This window comes from Mus pahari, chromosome 14, assembly GCF_900095145.1.
Source record: "Mus pahari chromosome 14, PAHARI_EIJ_v1.1, whole genome shotgun sequence".
NCBI lineage: Eukaryota > Metazoa > Chordata > Mammalia > Rodentia > Muridae > Mus > Mus pahari.
Window position 1 is genome coordinate 36,974,568 of NC_034603.1, and position 24,481 is coordinate 36,999,048.

The following is a 24,481-nucleotide window of genomic DNA, read 5'->3' on the forward strand; positions in this document are numbered from 1 at the left end:
AACAAGTATTAGGGTGCAAGTCGGTGGGCGGGGATAGAACTCCCGAGCTACCAGCGGAGCTGCCGTGAGAGATCGAGGAAGAGAGAGCGCGCGGGAGCCCAGGAACATCCTAGAGCTGGATCCTTCTTCAGGCCCACCCTTCCCCAGCCCCCAGCCTCCTGCCCAGGAGCTGACGCTGACGCCCCCTCACCTGTAGCGCACCTTCTCTAGGCCAGCTACTGGTTTGGGGTTATTGGGTCCAATCATGGCAGTATATCGCCTGTGTGTGACCACTGGTTCCTACCTGAAGGCTGGCACATTGGATAACATCTATGCTACATTGGTAGGCACCTGTGGTGAAAGCCCTAAGCAGAAACTGGATCGTGCAGGCAGGGACTTCGCCTCTGGATCGGTGAGTACCGAGGAGAGATGGGGGAACCTGAAGGAAGTGAGGATTATTCTTGTTGGATTCATCAAGTCCTGCTGAACTCAGGAAGCCTGCTATACCCTGTGATCATTTTCTTTGACATCCCTGACTTTTGGGAGACGATAAACCATACCAATTGTTCTGAGACAGGACTGTGGAGAAGAAAGGACATTTGGGATGGGTTCTGGGGACTTCCCCTAACTTCCTGGCTTTTCCTATCATTGTTGTTATTGTTATTATTTTCTGTGGTTTTTCCACACAGGGTTTCTCTGTGTAGCCCTGGCTGTCCTGGAACTCTCTGTGTAGACCAGGCTGGCCTCAAAGAACTCAGCTATCTGATTGCCTCTGCCTCCTGAGTGCGGGGATTAAAAGCCACCACTGCCTGACCTGGCTCCTCCCCTAACTGACACTAGGCTTTGACCAAATTGATTCCTCTGATCAGATCATGGGTGTCCTGTTCTTTGGGAGGGGTCTGCTTTGTCAGCCACTAGTTTAGTTTCCTAATGACCCTACATAAAAGTGAGCTACTGGCCAGCGAGGGTAGGAACCCCTGCAAAAATTCACTCAGGCACTGAGCATGGTGCCTGCTTCTCTCTGAATGGAGACAGGCTCTTTATCTCAATCACACAAAGGAACCACATGGGTCAACGACTGCTCAGGCCGATATCCCAGATAGATAGAGGTGTTGATGCACATTTCAGAGTGCAAAGACGGCCTCGGCAGTTCCCGGTTGCTCAAAGGCCTGCTTGCTGCTTCCCTCACTCCAGGTTCAGAAGTACAAGATACGCTGTGAAGCAGAGCTGGGTGAGATCTTGCTGTTGCGCTTACACAAGGAGCGCTTTGCTTTCTTCTGCAAGGACCCTTGGTACTGCAGTCGCATCTGTGTCACCGCCCCTGATGGCTCTGCTGTCCACTTTCCCTGCTATCAGTGGATCGATGGCTACTGTACTGTGGAGCTGCGGCCAGGAACAGGTGGGCAAGGGACAGAGACTGCACAATGCTGCGGAGGCTTCCTGTGGGGTTAGGAATGGAGTATAAAGGAATGGAGTCTCACAGAACTCGGTGTGTAGGGAATGTGATTGGGGTTAGGAATGCTGGGATCCCAAAGAGATAGTGTCTAATAAAGAGCACTGCTAAAGTCCTGACATGCAAGAGCTTCCTGGGTAGTGTTTATTGCTCTGGAGGTACACACAGACAGGCTCACACAGACAGATGGACACAGACAAGCACACACAGACAGACTCACACTTACGTATCCCTCTGCATTTCTCCAGAGTATGATCTCCCGGAACTCAGAAAGGGATGGATGTACAAGCTAGATTTCAACAGGTAGAAAAGCCATGAATATTTAGAGAATTCATCTGCAACGATCCTGTACCTTACTTTTTTCTAGCTTTTCTGGTGGGGACGAAGTGTCTGGGAAGTGAGTCAGGCTCTCCTGTTGAATTTTGGATTTCAAGGATATTGGTGTGAGCCCTTTCTTGCCTCCAGAACTCTTTGTTCCACAGACATAACACTGGGATTTTGTGTGTGTGCCTCTGTGTATGTGTGTTGTGTGTGTGTGTGTGTGTGTGTTATGATAAGTCTCAGAGATGAGGGATGGGTGTCTGTGTTAGAGTGAGGCAAGTGAACGTCATTCCACAGTCTACAAGGACCTTTTCATAGACTTTCCTATCAATCCTCACTCATCATCAGAGCACATGATGGCTTTATTAAAATGTATTGATCCAGTAGTTATCAAGTGTATGCTGAGTATCCTAGCATAGCCAGGCAGCAAGCTAGACTCTGGAAGGACAGACAGTGAGCATGACATGACTGGTATCCTCAAGGAGTGTGTCATCTAGAAAGGAGACAAACATGAATGGTTAGGAATGGACCTATGACTTGGTACACTGCTATAGCTTCCAATTCGTGATGGATGATCAAAGAGTATGTGGACATTCCCCAACACGATGCATGAGGAGATAGCGGAGGATTGTGCTGAAGAGTTAGGGGGCTCAGGCATTGGCAACAGGAAGTACTGTTTGAAAAGAGATTTATATAAAGAGTGGTTTTCATTCCTTACAGCAAGAACCATCTGTCAGGATTCTCTTCCCCTCCTTCTGGACCACAGGAAACGGGAACTCCGAGCCCGCCAAGAATGTTATCGGTGAGGGCAGCCTGACTGGACTCTTTGCCCCACCTTTGTTCTGACTTCGGCCTTACTCAGATTGTCCTTAATTCTGACATCAGTTAAAACCTTGGCAACCCAATTTAGATTAGGATTATCATTTAAACTTAACTCCACTCTAACAGTATCCTGAATCTAGAGCCAGAATACTAAAATCAACAGTTCCTTCAGCAGGGAATGGAGCTGTGGCTCAGGAGGAGAGGGCTCACCTAGCATTCCCTAGGCCCCCAAGTTCGATCCCTTGAGCACTCTCATAAAACCCCAAAGCCAACGTTTAACCAAGACCACCAATTAACCATTCTCAGCCTCTACTGCCCCGATGGAAATCAAACCCCCATATTGGAAATAGTACTGTATTTACCAGTCTTGGTGAACCCTCAAACACATCACACTTTTTTTTTTTTTTTTTTTTTTTTTTTGAGGTTGGGGTTGGGAACACTTACTGTGTAGCCCAGGTTGTCCTATGTCAGCCTTCAAATTGTTGGGATTTCAGGTGTGTGTCACCAAGCTCGTTTTACCTTAATCATAATATAAGCCCATCTCTGAATCGGTGCTGGAATCCATGTCATTCCCTGAGCACTCCTCAGAGGCTTAGGGGTGTGATTCAGCAGTGTAGTATGTGCTTGGCATGCACAAGATCCCACGTTCTACTCCCTACGTGAAGCCCAGGGCCTTCACGGAGGAAATCTAACTCTTGTCACAAATACAGGAAACACAAAGCAGCAGTGCTCACCTGAAGTCGTATTTTTAGAAGTAAAGGATTCTGTCTATCCCAAGATTAACCTGCTGCTTCTGTCTCTTCCCCTGGGCAGCTGGAAGATCTTTGCCCCCGGCTTCCCTCGAATGGTGGATGTCAGCAGCTTTCAGGAGATGGAGTCAGATAAGAAATTTGCCTTGACCAAGACAGTACCTTGTGCAGATCAGGATGACAAGTGAGAAGCCAAGGCTCGGGAAAGAGGTGGAGGGGAGGAACGTAGACCACCGTGTGTTGAGATGGATGCTGGCCAGAGTGGAGGGAGGTATCAGAGTCCATGTCAAGTTCTCTTCACCTCTCAGGAGAGGTGATGATCCTCACCTGGTTAGCAGAGAGAGAAAGAGGTTCCTTCTGGTTTGGCCAGAAAGGGCGGGGTTGAGACTTAGTGAGAGAGGGACTAGAGCATCTGGGGACAAGCTGAGAGAGGGGATCAAGGGGCTCCGGGGCCAATGACTGGTTCTATCCTCTCTGCCTGCCCCTCCTCAGCTCTGGGAACCGGTACCTGCCTGGCTTTCCCATGAAGATTGACATCCCATCTCTGCTGCACATGGAACCCAACATTCGCTACTCAGCCAGGAAGACGGCCTCGCTCATCTTCAACGCCCTTCCTGCGTGAGCCTGTCATTTCCCCTGTGCCTCGGCTCTTGGCCCCTTCTTCCCCATCCATACCAGGGGGACCTCACAGGAAGGCAACCCAGCCCTTCTCTCTGCCCCCATTTCCCACAGATCTTCACATTCCTCTCTTCCTTCCTCCCAGCCTCCCTTTGCTTTGTCCTTCATCTCCTCCCTATTCTTCAGGGTGTGGCCCCAGGGGCCAATGAAGTCATTGTCCTTAAGCCTTGAGGAGGTGAGGCCAGGCCATCTCAGGTTCAACTCCAAAGCCCATAATACTTTCTGGATGTGTAACCTTAATTTTTTGTTGTTGTTGTTGTTCCTTTTTTTGGAGGCAGGGTCTCTCTACATAGCCCTGGCAGTCTTGGAATTCACTATGTAGACCAGGCTGGCCTTGAACTCACAGAGATCTACTTGCTTCTGCCTGGGGTTAAAGGCCTGAGCTACCATGTCCTGTAGCATAACCTTAATTCTTACATAGTCTCTGGACAATTGCCCGGAGGGTAAAATGACCCACTCACCCAGACATCATAAGTTTTACGTTTATTATTATTATTATTTTTAAAATGTTTGTGTGTGTGTGTGTGTGTGTCTATGTGAGTGCATGCCATGAGCATGCCGGTGCCCACGGAGGCCAGAAGATGGCATCAGATTGGTTATAGGAGGTTGTGAGCTGCCCCTTGTGGATAATGGTATTGAACCCAGGTTCCTTGAGAGAAGCTAGTGCTCTCTTGAACACTGAGCCATCTCTCCAACCCCCACCATAGGTTTGCAGGAAAAGCCAGTGAGATAATCTAAGCACAAAATCTCTAGATCGACAGTCCCTTCAAGGGGATGCCTTTGGTAGAAGGAATCCTTGGGATCGCTGAGGATGCCTGTGTGTGGTTAAGAGTTACCAGGACAGGTGTTATCAGCTTAGGTCGACAGCTAGGATTTTTTTAATCGTGCTATCACTAGAGGGAGGAGTGTCCAGTAGTCCCCTGGATTGTTTGGGATGGACGGAGCCTGACTTCAGGACAAGGATGTATTATCAAATCCTGGCGGGACCATGGGGGCATCTGGAAAGGTAGAGAAGGCCAGAGGCGAGTCTGAGAAGGATGTGAAGGTCTAAGCAAGAATGGGGTCGCCAGCAGGGGTCCCAAGTAAGGTCAGAGGGAGGCAGGCCTGGTCTTGGAGACCAGGGTGTGTTGTGAAGGACAGTTGTGGCAGACCCTCGGAAAGGGAAAGAGTCTCCTTGGTTATTTGCCTCCTAGGCCTCTGCCTTCATGACTTAGCTCTTCCAGTTTTCCTCTGTAACCCAGGCAGGCAGGCTTGGGCCTGTGATCTTCCTTCACCAGCTGAGTTAACTGGGCCTACATAGGTTTGTGTTACTAGACTCAGCTCTGCCAAGTTGTTTGTTGTTTTGTTTTGTTTTTCTGTCTCCTGGGTTGTGCTTCGAAATCACTCCACAAATGTTTGTGCAGTAGGCGAGCAAGCACTTTGTGAGCGTGGATGACCTTGACCTTGGGTCTGTAAAGTCATGAGTCCACCCCCACCCTCTGCCTTCCTCAGCTGCCCACACTCTTCAGGGACCATCAGCACCATCACGTAGCCAGGTGCCTTAGTGACCCCTTGCTACAACCCTACCCTGTTCTGAACTCCATCCCTCTGCCTTTAGTTCAGCCCACTTGGTGAGTGCTTGCGAGGGGATGGGCAGAGTCCTTTCCCTAAGGAGCTATAGTAGGATAGGAAGTCACAGATGGCTAGGTTATAACGAAACACAGGGGATTGTGAATGCTACGAGGCAGGGGCTTTAGGGGAGTCAGGCAAGGAGCTGGTGTTTGAGTTGCAGCTAGACGGACGACCAGACTGACCTATGGTAGTAGAGGCTATCCAGCAGAGACTCGGCTTGAATGGAGCCTTGGACGTAGGGGATGGATGATGCTCACGGGTGAAAAATAAAAACCAGGCGGTGTAAGCATCTACAAGATGCAGAAGCACATGCCCCAGCTTGTCAACCCCATTTTCACCAGCCCAGGAGCGAACACAGCACATTATTGATTATGTTTGGAAACCAGGTCTTGGTTGGTGCAGAGGAGTGGGAGAAAACACTGCAAAGGTTATAGAGAGTTGCTGGAGGGCAGCATTGGGAAAAGCCAGGCGTGGCAGCTGGGGCTTTGTCTTACAGGCAGAGAGGAGCCATTGAAGGGCTCAGAGATTCTTAGAAGCTTGAAGACGGCAGGTCAAAACTCCAGCGAGGGCAGCCCTGCTTTTACGTCCGCGAATCCCAGGGACACCTGCGTTTGAAGCAGGACCCTGGACTCTGCAGGGCTTCACCTTACTGCTAGGCTCTTCTCCCATGTGGGTTGTGAGGCACTTTTACCTGGGAAATGAACCTGCTGATTCTCTCCAGCCATGAGCCCCGTGACTCCTCCTTCCCCTGCCCCCACCGGCTCTCACCTTCTTCTTTCCCTCAGATCCTTTGGCATGAAGATTCGAGGTCTCCTGGACCGCAAAGGCTCCTGGAAGAGGCTGGATGACATCCGGAACATCTTCTGGTGCCATAAGACCTTCACTTCAGGTGTGCAGAGCCAGGCGGGGGGGCCTGCCTTCTACTGTATCTGAAAATGTAGTTACACCCACCTTGTACTGTTGCTGGGAGGAAAACGGAAGCCATAAAGAGGAGCAAAGGGCTGGGCAGGACCAGAGTTTGGAAAGTACGTTCCAGACCCACTGGTTCCCTCTCTTGCCAACCCTCCCCCACCCCTCCAGAGTACGTCACCGAGCATTGGTGTGAGGACAGCTTCTTTGGGTACCAGTACCTGAATGGTGTCAACCCCGTCATGCTTCATTGCCTCTCCAGCTTGCCCAGCAAGCTGCCTGTCACCAATGACATGGTGGCACCTTTGCTGGGACCAGGCACCTGCCTACAAACAGAGCTAGAGGTGGGTGAAGACCTCAGCAGTGGTCATAATAGGAGGGAGGCAGGTGGGCAACCATTGTGGACTAGGGCTGTACGTGACGGTGGGATGGTCCAGGTCTGTGGGCCCTATCCACAGCGCAGGCCTGCCTATCTTTCAGGAACGGATACGGAGGAGGGCCGGGTGGGACTTGGGGTGGTTTGAGGACCGTTTTAGGGTCTTGGAGATTCCCCCATGTTAAAGCTAAAGAGGACTGTGTTAGGACAGGCCAACCCAAGACTGGCAGGTGTAGCAGGAGCGATTACAAAGGACTAGGAGCTCCGAGGATGTAGAGTAGATGACAACTTATTCTCCTTTGTGACAGCCAAGCCCTCAGACATTCTCCGAAGCTGAGGCTGTGGTTGGTAAATTCACTATGTATTGATTTTGCTGTTGCTAGATACACTGAGGTCATATCTTAGGAGGGGAGTCCCTCTGAGCTGAGGGAGTAGGGTTGACAAGGTATGGGGGGGGGGGAGCAGAGGACGTTGCCTTGTCCAATCCCAGAGGCCAGGTGAGGGATTACACAACGACAGAATCAACTAGACCTCATTCCGGGCATTCTGGGAAGGGTGCGGTACCTAGCATTGGCCATTAGTAGCAGGTAGCAAGAACTGCTGAGTCTCGAACTGGGGAACCTCAGCTCCTCCTTGTTGTAGAGAGCAGAGAGAAAAGAGGGACACGGGGAGGAGAGGGCTTGTTAAGTCTCTTTGTGCCTTCTCCAGAGGGGGCACATCTTTCTGGCGGACTACTGGATCCTGGCGGAGGCCCCAGTCCATTGCCTAAACGGTCTCCAACAGTACGTAACAGCTCCCCTCTGCCTGCTGTGGCTCAACCCACAGGGGGTGCTGCTGCCATTAGCAATCCAGGTGAGCCTCGGGTTGAGATTTAAGGAGTGGAGCCTCAGGCTAACAGACTTGAGCCACACCTCTTACTACTCCCGCACGCGCAGCTCAGCCAGACACCAGGGCCAGAGAGCCCCATCTTTCTGCCCACTGACTGCGAGTTGGACTGGCTGCTGGCCAAGACGTGGGTGCGCAACTCTGAGTTTTTGGTGCACGAGAACAACACGCATTTTCTGTGCACGCATTTGCTATGCGAGGCCTTCTCCATGGCTACACTGCGTCAGCTGCCGCTCTGTCATCCAGTCTACAAGGTCCGCGGGATGCTGGGTTGAGACTAAAGGGAGTGGGGCCTGCAGGCCTTCCCTGACCTTCGACTCACGTGACCTCGTTCCTCTCGCAGCTCCTGCTTCCTCATACTCGCTACACGCTGCAAGTGAACACCATCGCAAGAGCCACGCTGCTCAACCCAGAGGGCCTCGTGGACAAGGTGCAGCCTCCCCGCCACGACCATAAGGCCCCGCCCACAAATATGCTTGCCCCGCCCACAAATTAAGCTCTTGCTCCCCAGACCCTTGTGTAATCCTCCTCTGCCTTTTCCCATAAACTGTGCCTCTTGCCCCTCCCCTAAGCCTTGACCCAGTTGGTCAGTCCTACCCCCTCAGAAGTAGGTTTTATGGGCAAGGCGACCTTAGCCCAGCACTGCTCCCAGATGATCCTGAGATCTCCTCTCCCCTTACATTGTCACTCAGGGTCCCCTCCCTGCACTCTGTAGGTCCTCAGTCTGCGAAGTCCAGTCCACATTAGCAGGCCCATGTGATCCTTGACTGCTTGATAAATCGCATATGCCCCTCCCTGAGCTGATCCATTAGTTTCAGTTGGTCTCCAGGCACTATGGGGTGGGGTGTGAGCCAGTTTGAGAAGCCCAGCTATGTCCCGTGTCCCCAGGTCACGTCCATCGGTAGGAGCGGCCTCATCTACCTCATGAGCACCGGGCTGGCCCACTTCACCTACACGGATTTCTGCCTTCCGGATAGCCTCCGGGCTCGTGGCGTCCTGACCATTCCCAACTACCACTACCGGGACGACGGCCTGAAGATCTGGGCGGCTATTGAGAGGTGTGGGGACCCTAAGGTCCTTCCAGCCACCAAGGTCTCCGGGCCCAGGGTGCACTGTGGGCTCCTGTTTTCCTATCAGTTGGAGCGCTTGAGGCCAGGGTCTCTGGGGCGTTCGGACTCCATCCAGTTTAAGAAACTCCCCAAAATAGGAACTGGCAGACAGGTTCCCTGTGAGTGAGATAGCAGGGGACTGTGAGTTGCTATAAAGAAGGGAAGGAACACCTTGTTCAGAAGATCCGGGCTTGCTGGGGCGGGCAGGGCTTCTTCCTCCTGCCTGCTGAACAGGGAGGGAGCAGAAGGCATAGACTCTCCTCCCCATTACCTCCTAGAGAGGAAACCCAAAACATCTTTGATTTAGAGGGTGGGGGTGGGAGTACTTAGGAGAAGCCTAGGCAATGGTCCCAGCCGGATCTGTGGGTCCTACTGAAGTCACCTTCTGTCTTTGGGGACTCAGTAGTAGACTCTGGCTGTCTGCCTCTCCCCACCCTGAGTGTGGTGGGCCTCAATGTCTGGCCTGACCTAGGCCCTTGTCCATCCCGGGGCGCACCAGCAGTTTTTCCTTGCAGGTTTGTCTCAGAGATCGTGAGCTACTATTATCCCAGTGATGCCTCTGTGCAGCAGGACTGTGAACTGCAAGCCTGGGTGGGTGAGATTTTTGCTCAGGCGTTCCTCGGTCGGGAGAGTTCAGGTATCCTTCTCTGTCTTTACTTACACCGTCTACCTTTCCTCCATGAATCAGTTCTTATTACTGAAACCCATACTACTAAATGGCATTTCATATGGTGCTGGGGATTGAACCCCGGGGTCTTGCTCATGCTAAGCAAGAGCTCTACCACTGAGCTGCATCTCTGAAGCCCATACCATTATTCTATTTAACTGCTAAGGCAGAATTCTAAGCCAGTCTGGACTGTTTCTGAAGCTCTTGCTTTTCAACCCTGACCTCATGGTTCCTCCACCTTCGGGTATATTTATTTGCTGTGCACCATGTGGTGGGAGCCTCCGCTGACTTCAGTGGAGTCTAGAACTTTTTCTTACATGCTTTTGTAACCATCTTGCTAGACAGTCATGCTAGCTGCTAATTTTCTCTTCACTTTGTGTGGTCACGAGCATCTTTATGGACTGATTGATTGTGCCCTGCCTGCTTGGCAAGCAGATGTCCCACCCCTCCCTCCCTTTCTTCCTCCCTTTTCCCCTCCCTCTCTCCCTTCCTTCTTTCCTTCCTTCCTTAGTATTCTTTCAGTCCCAGGAGTCTGAGCTCTTGCTCCCTGGTGGTACTAACTCTTGACTATCCTGGCTCTGTGATTCCCTTACACAATCCTTCTTAATGGAAGAAACCTTACTTCTGTTGTCTTCTATGGTACATTTCCAGGGTTAGAAATTCAACACTGACTTTTCCAAAGGTCTTGGTCTGTCTGTCTCTGTCTCTGTCTTTCTGTCTCTGTCTCTCTGTCTCTGTCTGTCTCTCTGTTTAAAGGCCTGCTGCACCGCCATGACCAGATGTTTTTATTTGTGTGTTTATTTGTTTATCTTACCATTTTGTTTGTTTGGGTTTTGTTTTTGTTTTTGTTTTTCTCAAGACAGAGTTTCTCTATGTAACAACCCTGGCTGTCCTGGAACTTGTTTTGTAGACCAGGCTGGCCTCCAAGTCTGAGATCCGCCTACCTCTGTCACTCCAGTCCTGGGATTAAAGGCGTAGGCCACCGGGTCTGGCTTCTTTTTTTTTTTTTTAAATATTTAATTACATTTTATTTGTTTGATTGGTTTGTGTGTATGGGATCATAACAGCGTGTGTGTGGAAGTCAGAGGAAAACTCACAGGATCAGTTCTCTCCCTTCCACCGAGTGGCTCCCAGGAGTTGAACACAGGACACCAGGTTAGAGCATTGTGTGCCTTTACCCACAGAGTCTTCTGTCTTTACTTATTAAAGAGGCTCAAATGTCCACCCACCAGTTTCCCTTACCCTGGGCTTCTCAATAGGGATGTGACTTTTAGCTAACTGATTGCTTCTGGTGGCCTCACAGGGGAGGTCTATCTGGGGAGACTCAAGAAAGAGGTTAGTTTTAAGTCACCGTCAAATAGAAAGAATAGCTATTGCAGTTCTAGCCAGAAGGGACTTGGTATATATTTTTTCTAATCTTTTAGACAAAAAATTTCAAAGATATAATATACTAGAGCACATTCTAATAAACACCTTCATAAACAGCCTACCCACCAGATTCTATGGTCAATATTTTGCCATTAAAAAAAAAAAAAAAGACTTATTTTATGTATGAATGCTCTCTCTGCGTGTATGTACACTTGCATGCCAGAAGAGGGCATCAGATCCCATTATAGATGGTTGTGAGCCACCATGTAGGTACTGAGGATTGAACTCAAAACGTCTGGAAGAGCACTTAACCACTGGGCCATCTCTCCAGCCCACTCCTTTTGATCAATCCTATGCTTTCAATGCTGGAGTTTGTTTGATTTGGACGGCATGTCTAATGTAGCCCTAGCTGGCCTGGAACTTGGCATACAGACCAGGCTTTCAGTTTGCCTGTGTGGCCTACTGGAATTAAAGGCATGTGCCACAACACCCAGCCCACAGTCTCCTTTGGATAACCTTTTGTAGTTCTGAGAGCCAAACCCAGGTCTTCCTGCATGGTAAGCAGGTGTTGTACCACTGAGCTATCTATATACCCTTAGCCCTACACATTGATACAAAATGTCAGTATTCATCATTATCACCCTTACATGTATGTAGTCCATCTCCACATTTCCCCATGGTGCTGTTGATCCAACTGAGACAGGTGCCAATCAAGGACCACATCTTATTTAAACTTTAAAGACTCTTTTTTTTTTTTTTTTTTTTGGTTTTTTCGAGACAGGGTTTCTCCGTATAGCCCTGGCTGTCCTGGAACTCACTCTGTAGACCAGGCTGGCCTCGAACTCAGAAATCCGCCTGCCTCTGCCTCCCGAGTGCTGGGATTAAAGGCATGCGCCACCACGCCCGGCTTAAAGGCTCTTTTGGCTTAAGTATTTTGTGGAGTTTGTTGTTGTTGTCTGTTTTGACTTTTGTTATTTGTTTGTTTTGACAGGGTCTCCCTAGATACCTTACTGGCCTAGAACTCTCTATGTAGACCAGGCTGGCCACAGACTTTCAGAGATCTGCCTGCCCTTCCCTCCCTAGTGTTAGGACTAAAGGCATGCACCGCCATGCATGGCCCCCTGTTAAAATGTTTATAGTTAGGCCACATGTAGTTATGGAAAAGTCCGGGTTTATGCTCTCCAGCGTGTCACCTTTGACTCTACCTAATTGTTTTCTCATATGTGGCCCGTCTTGTTCCTGTCTGGTGTAGATTTTGTAAACCGGGAGGAATGTATGAGGGCTGCACATTTTTCTCAGACTATTTCTCAGGTGATGCTGTGCTCTGTTTGCATCATATTGAAAGTCGCCTGCTGTCAGCTTGTCTCAACATTCACAGGGCCAGGAGCGATTTCTAGGTTAAGGTGATGATGACAGCCAGGTGTCTCGGGTATTTTAAAGGGTGACCTTTTCCTGCGTTTTGCAAACGCACTGTTAATCAGGATCCTGGTTGTTTCTTTCTCTTGGTGTATGCTTCCTGTTTAAGACTCAAATTGAGATTTAATTGTTGTTAGTTCAGTTCCCCCTCTTTATTAAACTTGTCTGTGAGTCTGTACACTATAGCATTTTTCAGACTGACAACAACTCTTCCAGCCAGTACAAATTTACTCTAGATTCTAATTGAAAGGTAATTGGACTACGGCTTTCAGATTTCAAGGGGGTATGACAATAAACACCACGAATTACAGAAAAGTACCTGTGGCCTGACTCCTGCATTACTTCTTTATTTGCTTCCGGATTTAGAGAATCAACTAGGATGGGAAGTTCAGAGGCTCCCTACCCACGCTGGGCCAATCAATGCCTGATTGATTGCTGGACCAATGCCTGATTCTCCGTCCCAGTTACCCTCCCTCCCCAGTCTGGCTCTAACTATCTGAGTACTCTTCTGTCTTCCTGGGCCCAGGTGGATGGTTAATCTCTACTCTCTGCATCCTTTCCCATCATCAGGACCACAGTTCCAGACTCTGACTCTGCATTGTACCTTGGCTTTCCCTCTGCCTCCCCTCTTCCAGCCTCTTGCAGCCCACTCATTAAGCCTGCAGCGTCACTCCCCGGACAGTCCTCAGAAACCATGAAGAAGCGCATGCTCAGCCGTCCTACCGCAGCCTTAGCTTCATTCCCCTCCCAGGACTCTCAAATACCGTGTGCCCTGTGCCCCACCACTCCTGTATCTTAGTATCTTAGTATCTCATGTCACTTCATTCAACCGACAATTACAGGGCTCTTAATATCTATTAAGTATCGTTCTAGACACTGGGGTTCAGCAGCGAACAAATAGACAAAACTGCTCTTCATGGAACTTAGCATGGTTTGTGGGAGACGGCAATGATCAGCAACTGTGTCAGTTGGCTGTGAGTGCTAGGAAGGAAACCAGAATCGTCTCAGGGATAATATTTCATATAGGTAGCCATAGGAGGACTCTCTGAGGAGCTAGGACTTGAGTGAAGATCTGAAGGGGTTGAGGGAAGCAGTTGAGTTGAGGCCCCGGGGTCTGGGTATACCAGAGTATTTGAAGAGTATCACAAAGACCTCCTGTGTCGCCAGAGTAGAGTAGGTAAAGGGAAGGAAAGTTGGGAGGGGAACAAGGAGCCAGTAAAGTGAGTGATTGGGGGTGGGGTGGGAACTCTCTTGAAGGTTCTAGTGAAAGGTGACATCATTTGATTTATGAGTGTGTGTGTGTGTGTGTGTGTGTGTGTACCTACCTTCAACCCCTGATTTAGCCCAACAAAGGATAGAGGAGGAAATGCAGGACTCACCCAAGAGAGATGGTGGTAACTGGATAGTGGTGGAAAACATGGAAACCAGGAAAGGTGGGCATCTGGAAGTGTTTGCTGATATGTGTAATGTGAGGTAAAAGGAGGAGAGAGCACACCGAATTTGATCTGTGTGCCTGGATAAAGGGTACAGTTGTCACGTGGGAGGTGGGTGGCATACTTCTTTAATCCCAGCACTCTGGAGGCAGAAGCAGGAGGACCTCTGTGTGTTCAAGGCCAGCCTGGTCTACTGGTTTACAAATCGAGTTACAGGACAGCCGGGGCTATACAGAGAAACCCTGTCTTAAAATAAACAAACAAGAGAATACAGTTGTCATGCCAAGGGTGGTGGATAGTCTTTAATCCTAGCACTTCTGAGGTAGAAGAAGGTAGATCTCTGAGTTAGAGCCAGTCTGGCCCGCATAGAGCCAACAGCCAGAGCGACATAGAAAGACCTTAAAAAAAAAAAAAAAAAAAAGTACAGTTGTCCTTTGGTGCCTGAGAGGGATCAGTTCCAGATACAACTCCCACTTCAGAACCAAATGCCATGCTCCATCCCTTACCTCCACAAGGATGTTTGATTTCTACTTAAGACCCACACTTGGGTTTAGCTACCGCTGGTACAGTCCTCCTATCTTGCTTTATTAAACTTATCTGTGATTTCATTCATCAGAGTCAGAGAGTAAAGTCATGAACTTGGGTGAGGTCCGTGTGCTTGACAGGGCTCTCTGATTATTTACTGATCTATTTATTTTGAGACAGGGTGGCATATATCTCAGACTGGCCTTCGGCTCAATACATAGCCAAGGATAAACTTGAACTGATCTTCCTGTTCCCACTCTGGAATGCTGGGATTACAGTCTCGTGCCACCAACACTGGGTTTATGCTGTGCTGAGGAGAAAACTGAGGGCTTTGTGTACATTTAGAAACAACAACAACAATAACAACAACAACAACAACAACAAACAAACAAAGCACGCTATCAACGAAGCCGAGTTGCCAGCCCTTCTGCAATTTTCTTTAAGTGATTTTTAAATATTGTTCTATTTATTTTTGATTTTCATTACATTTATTTATTGTGTGTGTGTGTATGTGTGTGATGCATATGTGTGTGACCAAAGGCATACCCTACATGGTGTGTGTGTGTGTGTGTGTGTGTGTATGTGTGTGGTCAGAGAACAGTTGCTTCTCTCCTTTCACACGTGTGCCCCAGTGGGGGATGTGTGTGTGTTAAACTCAGGTTGTCAGGCTTGGCAAGGGTCTTCACCTGTCTTTGGAGACCTTTTCGTTGTTTGTTTTTGTTGTTGCTTGTTTTTTTTTTTTTCTGTTTTGTTTTGTTTTTTTGAGTTGAGATCTCACTGTAGCGTCCAATCAGCTTTGAACTCCCGAGCTCAAGCAGTCCTGCCTCAACCTCCCAAAGATCCCTGACTATAGATGTGACCTCTGCATCTAACCTTTGTCATATTTAAATCTCATCTATCCCTCAACACAGGAAGACACTTTCTCTTCCCAGGACAGTGTAGCCCCAGCTCCCGTTTCTGTTCCATGGATCTCCTCTTAGGCTTCAAACATTTCCTTTAATCTTTCCTTCTGCTTTCCCCGCTGAGCACGTTTGAGGAACGTGGTCTCTTGTTGCTCCTGCTAAGCCGAGGATGCTTTGCTGGTGGTCTTCCATGGGTATTGGTAACATGAGCAGAACTAAGTCATGAATGCTGCTATGGGCTAGAGAGGACCTACCAATGGAAGTGCCTTCTGGGGCAAAGATGGGCAGCTTGGTGTGGCCTCTGTCGAGAGCTGGTTTTTCATCATTTTCCAGTCCATCGACCAAATCCGATCCTGATTCAAAGGCTCTTGGTGGTGGCTATCCCAGCGCTAATTTTAAAGGTTGTAGCCCATGTCTAGCCCGTATTTCTTCCCTCTCCCCTTGAAGTGAACCCCTGCCCTGAGAAACCCCCAGGAATCCAGCACCTCCCATCCATACCCACACCCTCTTCCTTTCCTCTCCACACCCAGGCTTCCCAAGCCGGCTGTGCACCCCAGGAGAGCTCGTGAAGTACCTCACTGCTATCATCTTTAACTGCTCCGCCCAGCATGCTGCAGTCAATAGTGGGCAGGTAAGGCTTGGGAGAGCAAGCCTAGGGGCACTGGGCCACCCAACATGTTAGCTTCCAAAGGTGTATTAGCCTTGGCAATGGACTCAAGTCAGGGTTCTGCTTGAGCGAATGGGTGGGTCAGGGTTGGGGTGGGATTATTGTGGCTTTGAGGTTGGAGTGGCGACTGGGTGGGGTGAAGGGCTATTGTTGAGTGATGCTTGGGTGAGGCTGCATCCAGAGTTACAGTGGCGACTCTTGGGAGCTTCTATTGGGATCAGAGCTTGAACCTGGCAAGAACTGGCTACACAGAGCATCAAGGTATTCTTGAGGCATGCCTGCCCAAGGGCTCTGATGAGGACTGCCTCTTCTCTGGGTTCTCCTCCCTCCATGGTGACTCATGCTGCTCACTTGTGAAACAGTGGGTAGAGAATGACAAACGGGTGACATGGGCTTATGGGCCACCTCTGGGACTTTCCATAGTCACTTATTTCTAAACTTTGAGATCTTGGATAATGGTGGTGGAATCAGAAATGAGGGAGAGGATGCTTATACACCTCCAACCAGAGTGTTGGGGTTGTCTCCACAGCATGACTTTGGGGCCTGGATGCCCAACGCCCCATCATCCATGAGGCAGCCTCCGCCTCAGACCAAGGGTGACACGACAATGAAGAGTTACCTAGACACTCTTCCAGAGGTGAACACCACCTGTAGAAACCTTCTTCTCTTCTGGCTGGTCAGTCAAGAGCCAAAGGACCAGGTATGTGCGTGGAGCTGCGAGACACAGGCTGGGCATTGCAGGGCCTGCACAGTGAAGAGGTTGATCTGGAGAAGGAAGGTTGAATGATAATCACTGGGATTTATGTCCACTGCTCAGCTGCCTTGAAAGTCTTTTTGTCTTAACAGGAAACGATACTTGATCTCCAAGGACACACATAGGAAATAGCAAATGCCACTTTTAGTGGCTGGGTATGACATCTATGTCATTTACAAATTATCCATCCATCCATCCAATCATGCATTCATCCATCAACTACTTGTTAATTCACCCAAGCATTACACATGGGGTTCCTCCCACATGTCTGCATAGTGCTTGATACTAGATACATAAAGTTGAATGAGACCCTATCACCTGGACCACCACTTACATGACACCTTAATGCTATTTAGAGGTGAACATCAGGGTGCTGTGGGAAGTACTCATATATTAACCCTCCATCCGCCATCACTTTCTAAGCACCATTGGCTGGAATTGTTATCGTACTGAAACAGAGGCAAGGGTAGGGCCTGGTGGGACCTCCACGGGTCTGGGAGAACCTAAGAAAGTTTCATGGAGGACGTGACATACAAGCTAAAACCCGTGGGACAAGTAGGAGTTTGACAGACAGAGGAGGAACAAGGTTGGTTTCCAGGCAAAGGGAGGAACAAGCAGGAGTGGAAGGGAGAGTATCATAGGGTCACTGAGATTTGGCAGTGACACAGCAGGGCAGGGTGCATTGCACGGTAGGACTGACTTTGCGTAGTAGTTATTCAGAGGCCACTCTGGGCTTTTAAACTAGAGGTGACACGACTTAATTTGTCCCAACAAGGGTGTTCCTGTGACTGTGTCACTGACTGAGAGGGACAGGTTTGGAGAGAGGAAATGAGAGAGCAAAGGAGTTTAGGCTAAAGTGAGCAGCGATTGAATCACCAGTTACCAGTAGGGCCATTCACACCTCGCCTTGGCCCAGCATGCTGCTCTGCTTTCTTGATCTCAGCCCCACGCCAGGGTCATGTGTCACCTGCGAGCACCCCCATTTCTCACATTTTGGGGGCTTTTTCTAGTGCTAGATTTCTTCTTTTTTAAATTCTCTCTAGCAACTTTTTTATTTCCTTACATTTTTATTGTTTGCTTTGTCTGTTTTTTGAGTCTTTTTATGTAGTTCTGGTGGCTCTGGAGCTCAGTAAGTAGGCCTGGCTGGCCTCTAACTCACAGACATCCTCCTGGCTCTGCCTCCCAAGTGCTGGGATTAAAGCTGTGTGCCACAATACATGTTTGTTTGTTTGTTTGTTTGTTTGTTTTTGAGGATCTAGAAAGATGGAGCCCTTTCTCCTCCTCCAAAGTATGCAGGTTTGCTTCGACACCCGTATAGAGGCTCTGTGACAGCTCTGTGACGCCAGTTGCAGGGGATCCAGCATCCTTTCTGGCCTTTGAGGGCACCAGCATGTTTGCTCTCTCTCTCTCTCTCTCTCTCTCTCTATATATATATATATATATATATATATATATATATATATACACACACACACACACACATACACATTCATACATGTAGGTAAAAGACATATAAAATAAACATAAATTAATCAGGCTGCCCTTGAACTCCTGGGTTCAAGCCCTCTGCCTGTTTTAGTCTTTAGAAAAACCAAGATTATAGGCATGTACCACAGTACCTGGTTCAGTGTGTGTGTGTGTGTGTCTGTGTGTGTGTGTGTGAAATGAATTGAATCCAGGGCCTTGAGCTTTTTAAGCAAGCACTGTAACATGAAGTACATTCCCAACTTTCCTAGCAAGTTTTTTAAAATTACAACTCTGCGTTTACCTCCTGGGGAATGGGATGCACATTCCTGGCCCATGTGTGGAGGTCAGAGGGCAACTCTCAGCGGTCAGTGCTTTCCTACTGCAAGGGCCCAGGAGAAGCTCGGGTCACCCTGCGTGGCATCAAGCCCCTGTTTCTACTGGTCCATTCCCTAGCAAGCTTTGACTTACCACCTTTTACTCTGGGGTCACAGGAACTTATCCTTAGATCCTACCCCTGCTGTTCCCAAGGAATGAATGAGCAAGAAGATGATCATTTGGAGGCTCCCCCCTCATAAGTCAGAGAAACTTCCAACGATAATAACAGTAGCTGGCAGTTATGAGGCTCTGATCTGTGTCTCAGTCACTGAATCAGATATAAAGTACAGTATCTTAAAATACAAAATGAGTAGCCGGGCGGTGGCGGCGCACCTGGGAAGCAGAGGGCAGGTGGAGCTCTGAGTTCGAGGTCAGCCTGGTCTACATATTGAATTCCCAAGGATAGCCAGGACTACACAGAGAAACTCTATCATGGAAAAGCCAAACTAATTAATTAATTAAGAAAGTAAATAAATAAATAACACAAAGCAAGTGAGCCTAGTATAGTGCTGGTGAGCATCTGTGGGGAGAAAATTGACGTTCGGAAATTAAGTAGTTTACTTAGTTCACAAAGCAACTCTGTGATGGCCTTGGACTTAGTCTGTTATGCTTCTGTGTTCTGCTCTTCTCATGATTCTATTGTAGGTTCAGGAATTAGGTATCAGTGTGCTAAATAAGCATAGAGCTGGGTGTTTGTTTGTTTGTTTGTTTGAGACAGGTCTTTATGTGCCCTGGCTGTCTTGGAACTCACTCTGTAGACCAGGCTGGCGTTGAACTCACAGAGATCTTCCTGCCATTGCCTCCAGAGTACTGGGATTAAACAAGCACACCACCATGCTCTATCTTTTAAAAATGTATTTTATGTTAGTAATGTGTGTATTGGTGTGGGCGCATACCAGCCTGGGCTATATGGTGACTTCTAGGCTAACCTGAGCTACAGGGTGAGACTCTGTTAAGGGGGGAAAAAAAAAGACTGGTAATATAAAGAAATTATAAACAATTTTTGACCTTTTGGTTGTGAGCCTGGCTTTCCACAGCTGTACTGTCTCTCCAGCCCAGCAATTCTAATTTAAAAAAATATAAAAGAGCATAAGTACACATGAGGAATAGGGAAGGGAGGTCATAGAGAGAAAGTTATACTGCTTACAGTTTCATGGAAACCTGGGATGAAGCAAATGGTTTTCTAAGAACACAGAAACAGCCAGCGCTTTAGAAGATATGGAAACCGTACATAAGGGACAGGTGTGCTGGCACAGGTTGGCAGTCCCACGGAGTCCCACGGTCAGGCCTGGGACCTAAGGCAAGCAAACCACGTCCTTGGCGTTTCAAGCCTCTGGAAAGCACCGGAAAAGGTGGAATCTTTCTGAATCACGGGAGCCTGGTTCTCCAACTAGCTGGGGCTGTGACCTTAAGGGAGGTGGATCTCATTAGAGGGCCCCAGTCACGTCTTTACACTTCATATTTGTGACGTCTCTAATTTGGCCATGCTAAGCCTCAATTTCCTTATCTACAAAGTGGGTCTCACAGAAGAACCCGTCCTAGGGGGTTGTTTGTGTGGTTGTGACGGTTCATTTAAAGTACTTACGTGTCAACTGTCATTAAGAAAATGAAATTATAAACTACTCAGCTCCAACATTCTTAAAAACATAACAGCCAATAAAAGCAAGTGCTGTGTAGTAAACAATAATGTACTCTGGCAAGGTCTGGTGTACGCTAAGAATGAGAGGCTAGTTGACCTTATGAAGTTTAGCGATACTGTTTGTTCCATCAATATGGAAGCGTACTGTATAATTAGCCCATCATAGTTGAAAATGAACTTGATCAGTGCAGATAGCCATCAACAATAAAATCTGTTTGAAACCCCACCCCCGATAGAATTTTAATTAAAGCATATATTTTTTTGGTTGGTTGGGTTTTTTGTTAGTTTGTTAGTTTGTTTGTTTTTGAGACAGAGGTTTTCTGTACACATCCCTAACTGCCCTGAAGTTGAATTGTAGACCAGACTGTTCTCGAACTCAGAGATCCACCTGCCTCTGCCTACTGAATGTTGGGATTGAAGCCATGTGCCACCGTGCCTGGCCCTAAAGTATATCTTTAAAAACAAAACAAAACAAAACGAAACAAAAAAACCCACTGTATTTATGATGAATAGAGGTCTTCACATTAAAATCATGGACAAGAAAATAATTCCTGCTATGACTGCTGCTATTTAACAAGAAAAGGTAAAACTAGTAGTAATGGTATTGTATGAAGGCTAAGGAACTGGATCCGTGCATTTTTGACTCTGACAGTCACCATGGAAGGACTGTTCTAAACACAGGATGGCACTGGCTGAAGTTCTCTGTGAGGTTCCCTGATTGTGTTACCCAGGTTCCCCAGTGTGATAGTGCTGTTGTGATGGTGGTTATATACAGATAACAGAGGTTTCATCATGCCAGGTGATTGTAAAGATATCTCAGAACCAGGCTGCTGATTGTCCCCGGGAGTTGGGCTTAGTAAACCTGTGGGATGACATATATTCTTGGACCTGTTTTCTGGAATATGTTTGCTAACTTCTGTTGAGTGGCGAGTGCGACTGTGTTCTGAGTTTAAAGCGTGGGTCTGGCACTGGGGGGTTGGGGTTGGGAGGGGCTGGACTTGGGCTTTTCTTCATCTCCCCTGTTGGGATCCAGAAATTGGCGTTCAGAGTCAGAGTGACGTGAGACAGGTTGCCAGCAGAGGAGGCACTCAGATTGGCTAGGGCCCAAGTCACAGTCTGCTTTACACTGCCTGTCTGGGCTTCTGCGGTTGGAGGCTGTCTTGGTTATATTTTCTATTGTGACTAACAGCACAAGCAAGGCGGCTTATAAAAGAAAACATTTCCCTGAGGGTTCATGGTTCCAGAGGGTTAGAGTCTGTGGTCTTGACATCTGGGAGCATAGCCCGGGACCAGTACCTGAGAGTTCACAGCTAATCCATGGTTTAAGGTGTTTTGTTTTGTTTTGATTTTTTTCTTTTCTTTTCTTTTCTTTTCTTTTCTTTTCTTTTCTTTTCTTTTCTTTTTTTCTTTTCTTTCTTTCTTTCTTTCTTTTTTTTTTTGAGACAGGGTTTCTCTGTGTAGCCCTGGCTGTCCTGGAACTCACTNTGTAGACCAGGCTGGCCTTGAACTCAGAAATCCACCTGCCTCTGCCTCCCAAGTGCTGGGATTAAAGGCGTGCGCCAATATGCACAGACACTTGAGGTGTTTTAAAATTTGGAATGGAATGGGCTTTTGTAACCTCAAAACCCACCTCAGTGACACACCTCGTCCAAGAAGGGCACATCTCCAAGTCCTTCCCAAACTGTCCCATCAATTGGAGACCAAGCCTCCAAATACATGAGCCTGTGGGGGCCATTCTTTCAGGTCACACTGTGGGGAAGAGGACTGGCATTGTGATCTGAAGGGCTTGTGTTCCTTACGGAGGTGACCGATTGTGTCTCTAGATAACACCTTGACTGTATTTGTTTGCATGCCAACCTTCATTATGCTCTATCTCATCTTGAACAGCTTTCTAACATCTCGACCTATTTTCTCCCAGAGGCCTCTGGGCACCTACCCAGATGAACACTTCACAGAGGAGGCCCCACGGCAGAGCATCGCAGCCTTCCAGAACTGCCTGGCCCAGATCTCAAAGGACATCAGGGAGCGCAACCAGAGCCTGGCACTGCCCTATGCCTACTTGGATCCTCCACTCATTGAGAACAGTGTCTCCATCTAAGTCCCACTTGGAACCATCCCAGAGGAAAGCAAGTTACAACTAAGGGGAAGGCTAACTCCCTAGGGCCTTCCAGGCCTCTTTAATCTCCGTTTGGACCTTCTCCTCTGCCCATGGGGCCATGATGGCCTTGACATTATATAAATGTGCCCTGAGCTGTGAGGGACCAGTACAGCAGTGTTCAGGGTGAAAGCCGCTAACTAAAATCAAATGCACAATAGACCCCTTGCCCTTTGTGGGGCATCCTCCTCCCACATCAGGTTGCTCAGCTTGAGTTTCTGAGCTCTCTTTCCATATCCTACTTAAACCCGCTCCCATCCTATTGTTTGTCTTTGAGCCCAGTGACTTCAATAAAAGCTAATGCATTTGGCTCCCATTTCCTTTGTTTTGATGATGATGATGGTGGTGATGGTGATGGTGATGGTGATGATGGTGATATGGGGTGGACCAAGTTGGGGTGGGTAGAAGTCCTGGGGTGAGGAACAAGAGTGAATCTGTGGGCCATCTTTTAGGAGACAGGCACCTTCCCTGCTCACCCTACTATCCAGCCTACTGTTCCTACCTTTACTTCCTGGAGTAAGGCATCCGGATAGGAAGGAGTAGCTGGACCCAGAGGATTGTCAGGAAAAGACCAGGCATTTTGCAAAGCCTCTGACCCCAGGTTCTGGGCGTGCTACTGTTAGTGGTGCCACTTAGATCCAGTTCTGCTCCTGGACACGTACAGAGCTCATCCCTGGCCTTCTTGTGCCCGGGTGGAGTCACATGTAGACCTTTGGGCTGACTTACGTGCGGAAGTGGTGTTATCATCGCCAGACTTCACGGAGACGGTCCAGAATTCTCTGCTTCTGCATTCTGGTAGCTGATGTCATTATAGTGGCGATGACATCCATCCGTGTGTCTGAGGGACTTGAAGGGAGGTGCATCTGGCTGAGTTGGATGTCGGTGAAGCTGCTGAAACCTGTGAGACTGCTGAATTATTGTGGAGTAATCTAGCCCTCCAACCCCTGCCTGGCCTGGGTGAATCTGAAGTTTCCCTTTCTGCTTTACATCGTCTTTAAACAGGAAGGTCTGTGAGCCTGGAGCAGCTGCCCTGCGCTCTCCCAAGATGCTCTTCACCTTCTGTCCTGCCATGTAGCCTGTGCTGGCCCCAAGCCATGAATCATTCCGCAGCTGCCTCCTGATTCTGGCAAATGGTCTCCTTTGCTCTCAATGACAGGGGAATCAACTTTAGAGTCAGATTAATTAGTGGCAACTCTGTGCCCTCTACCAGGGCCTTCTGTGGCCGAGGGCTTTCGTAGGCTGCACAGGGCTCTTGACTCTATCCCAGACCATTATCAGCTTCGGTGAAGAGCCTTCAGCCGCACTGAAATGTTCAAATAAGGAGTGTCTCACAGAGCCAGGAGAGTGCACTGCCGGCTGCCTTTCCTCATTTTCTTCTAGTCCCAGAATCCCTGGATTCAAACAAACCCCTTGTCTCATTGGAGTGTGTGTGTGTGTGTGTGTGTGTGTGTGTGTGTGTGTGTGTATGGTATGTATGTGGTGTATGTGTGTGAGTTGTGTGTGTGTGGTATATGTGTATATGTGTGTGTATTTATGTGTGTGTGGGGTGTATTGTGGTGTGTATGATGTGTGTGGTATATGTGTATATGTGTGTGTATTTATGTGTGTGTGGGGTGTATTGTGGTGTGTATGATGTGTGTGTTTATGTGTGTATGATGTGTATGTGGTGTGTGTGTGTATATATANTGTGTGTTTATGTGTGTATGATGTGTATGTGGTGTGTGTGTGTATATATATATATATATATATATATATATATATATATATATATATATTTGTGTGTGTGTGTGTGTGTGTGTGTGTGTTGATGCACACAAACACACAAACTGTGGCAAAGTCTGGATTGTCTCCCTGATTCCAGAGGAGTGGAATCCCCATGCTACTGCATATAAGAGGTGTTTGGTGGATATATTCTCTCTGAAGAGCCCAGTGATTTTGCTAAAAAACATCCGGGTTTGTTTTGCTCTAGCACTAAGAAACTCTAGGGGTGCCCTCTTGTGGCCAGCTGGACTACGACGGGAGGAAAATAGAGACCCCTTTAGCCCCAACTTTGATCAGGCCGCTGCACGGGCAGCTATCTCCCCAATGCAGCAGCACCTCACCGGGCACCAAGACTCCATCAGAAGGCATACCCGCCCTGCGAATGCTCCTGAGCAGGAGAGGGAGGGGCTGGAGTGGGTCACGGGAATCCGGTCCCTCAGAAAGCCAGCTTTGGAGATTT

General features: G+C 48.3%; 1 protein-coding gene across 1 annotated transcript; it reads left to right on the forward strand.

Annotated features, from left to right (window-relative positions):
* Positions 1 to 244: 244 nt before the first annotated feature.
* Aloxe3 (arachidonate lipoxygenase 3) lies at positions 245 to 22,576 on the forward strand. The gene is made up of 15 exons (XM_021212972.2): positions 245 to 391; positions 1,174 to 1,378; positions 2,474 to 2,555; positions 3,389 to 3,508; positions 3,817 to 3,942; positions 6,399 to 6,502; positions 6,694 to 6,866; positions 7,607 to 7,750; positions 7,834 to 8,037; positions 8,127 to 8,213; positions 8,672 to 8,841; positions 9,408 to 9,529; positions 15,734 to 15,834; positions 16,400 to 16,570; positions 22,024 to 22,576. Exons 1-15 carry the CDS (start codon positions 245 to 247, stop codon positions 22,201 to 22,203), a joined length of 2,136 nt encoding a protein of 711 aa, XP_021068631.1. The 3' UTR covers positions 22,204 to 22,576.
* Positions 22,577 to 24,481: the final 1,905 nt, after the last annotated feature.

Coding starts and splice junctions, on each gene's coding strand:
- Aloxe3 (XM_021212972.2), top strand. CDS start 245: ATGGCAGTATATCGCCTGTGTGTGACCACTGGTTCCTACCTGAAGGCT. Junction 3,943..6,398: donor ATCTTCAACGCCCTTCCTGC/GTGAGCCTGTCA, acceptor TCTTTCCCTCAG/ATCCTTTGGCATGAAGATTC. Junction 7,751..7,833: donor TGCTGCCATTAGCAATCCAG/GTGAGCCTCGGG, acceptor CCGCACGCGCAG/CTCAGCCAGACACCAGGGCC.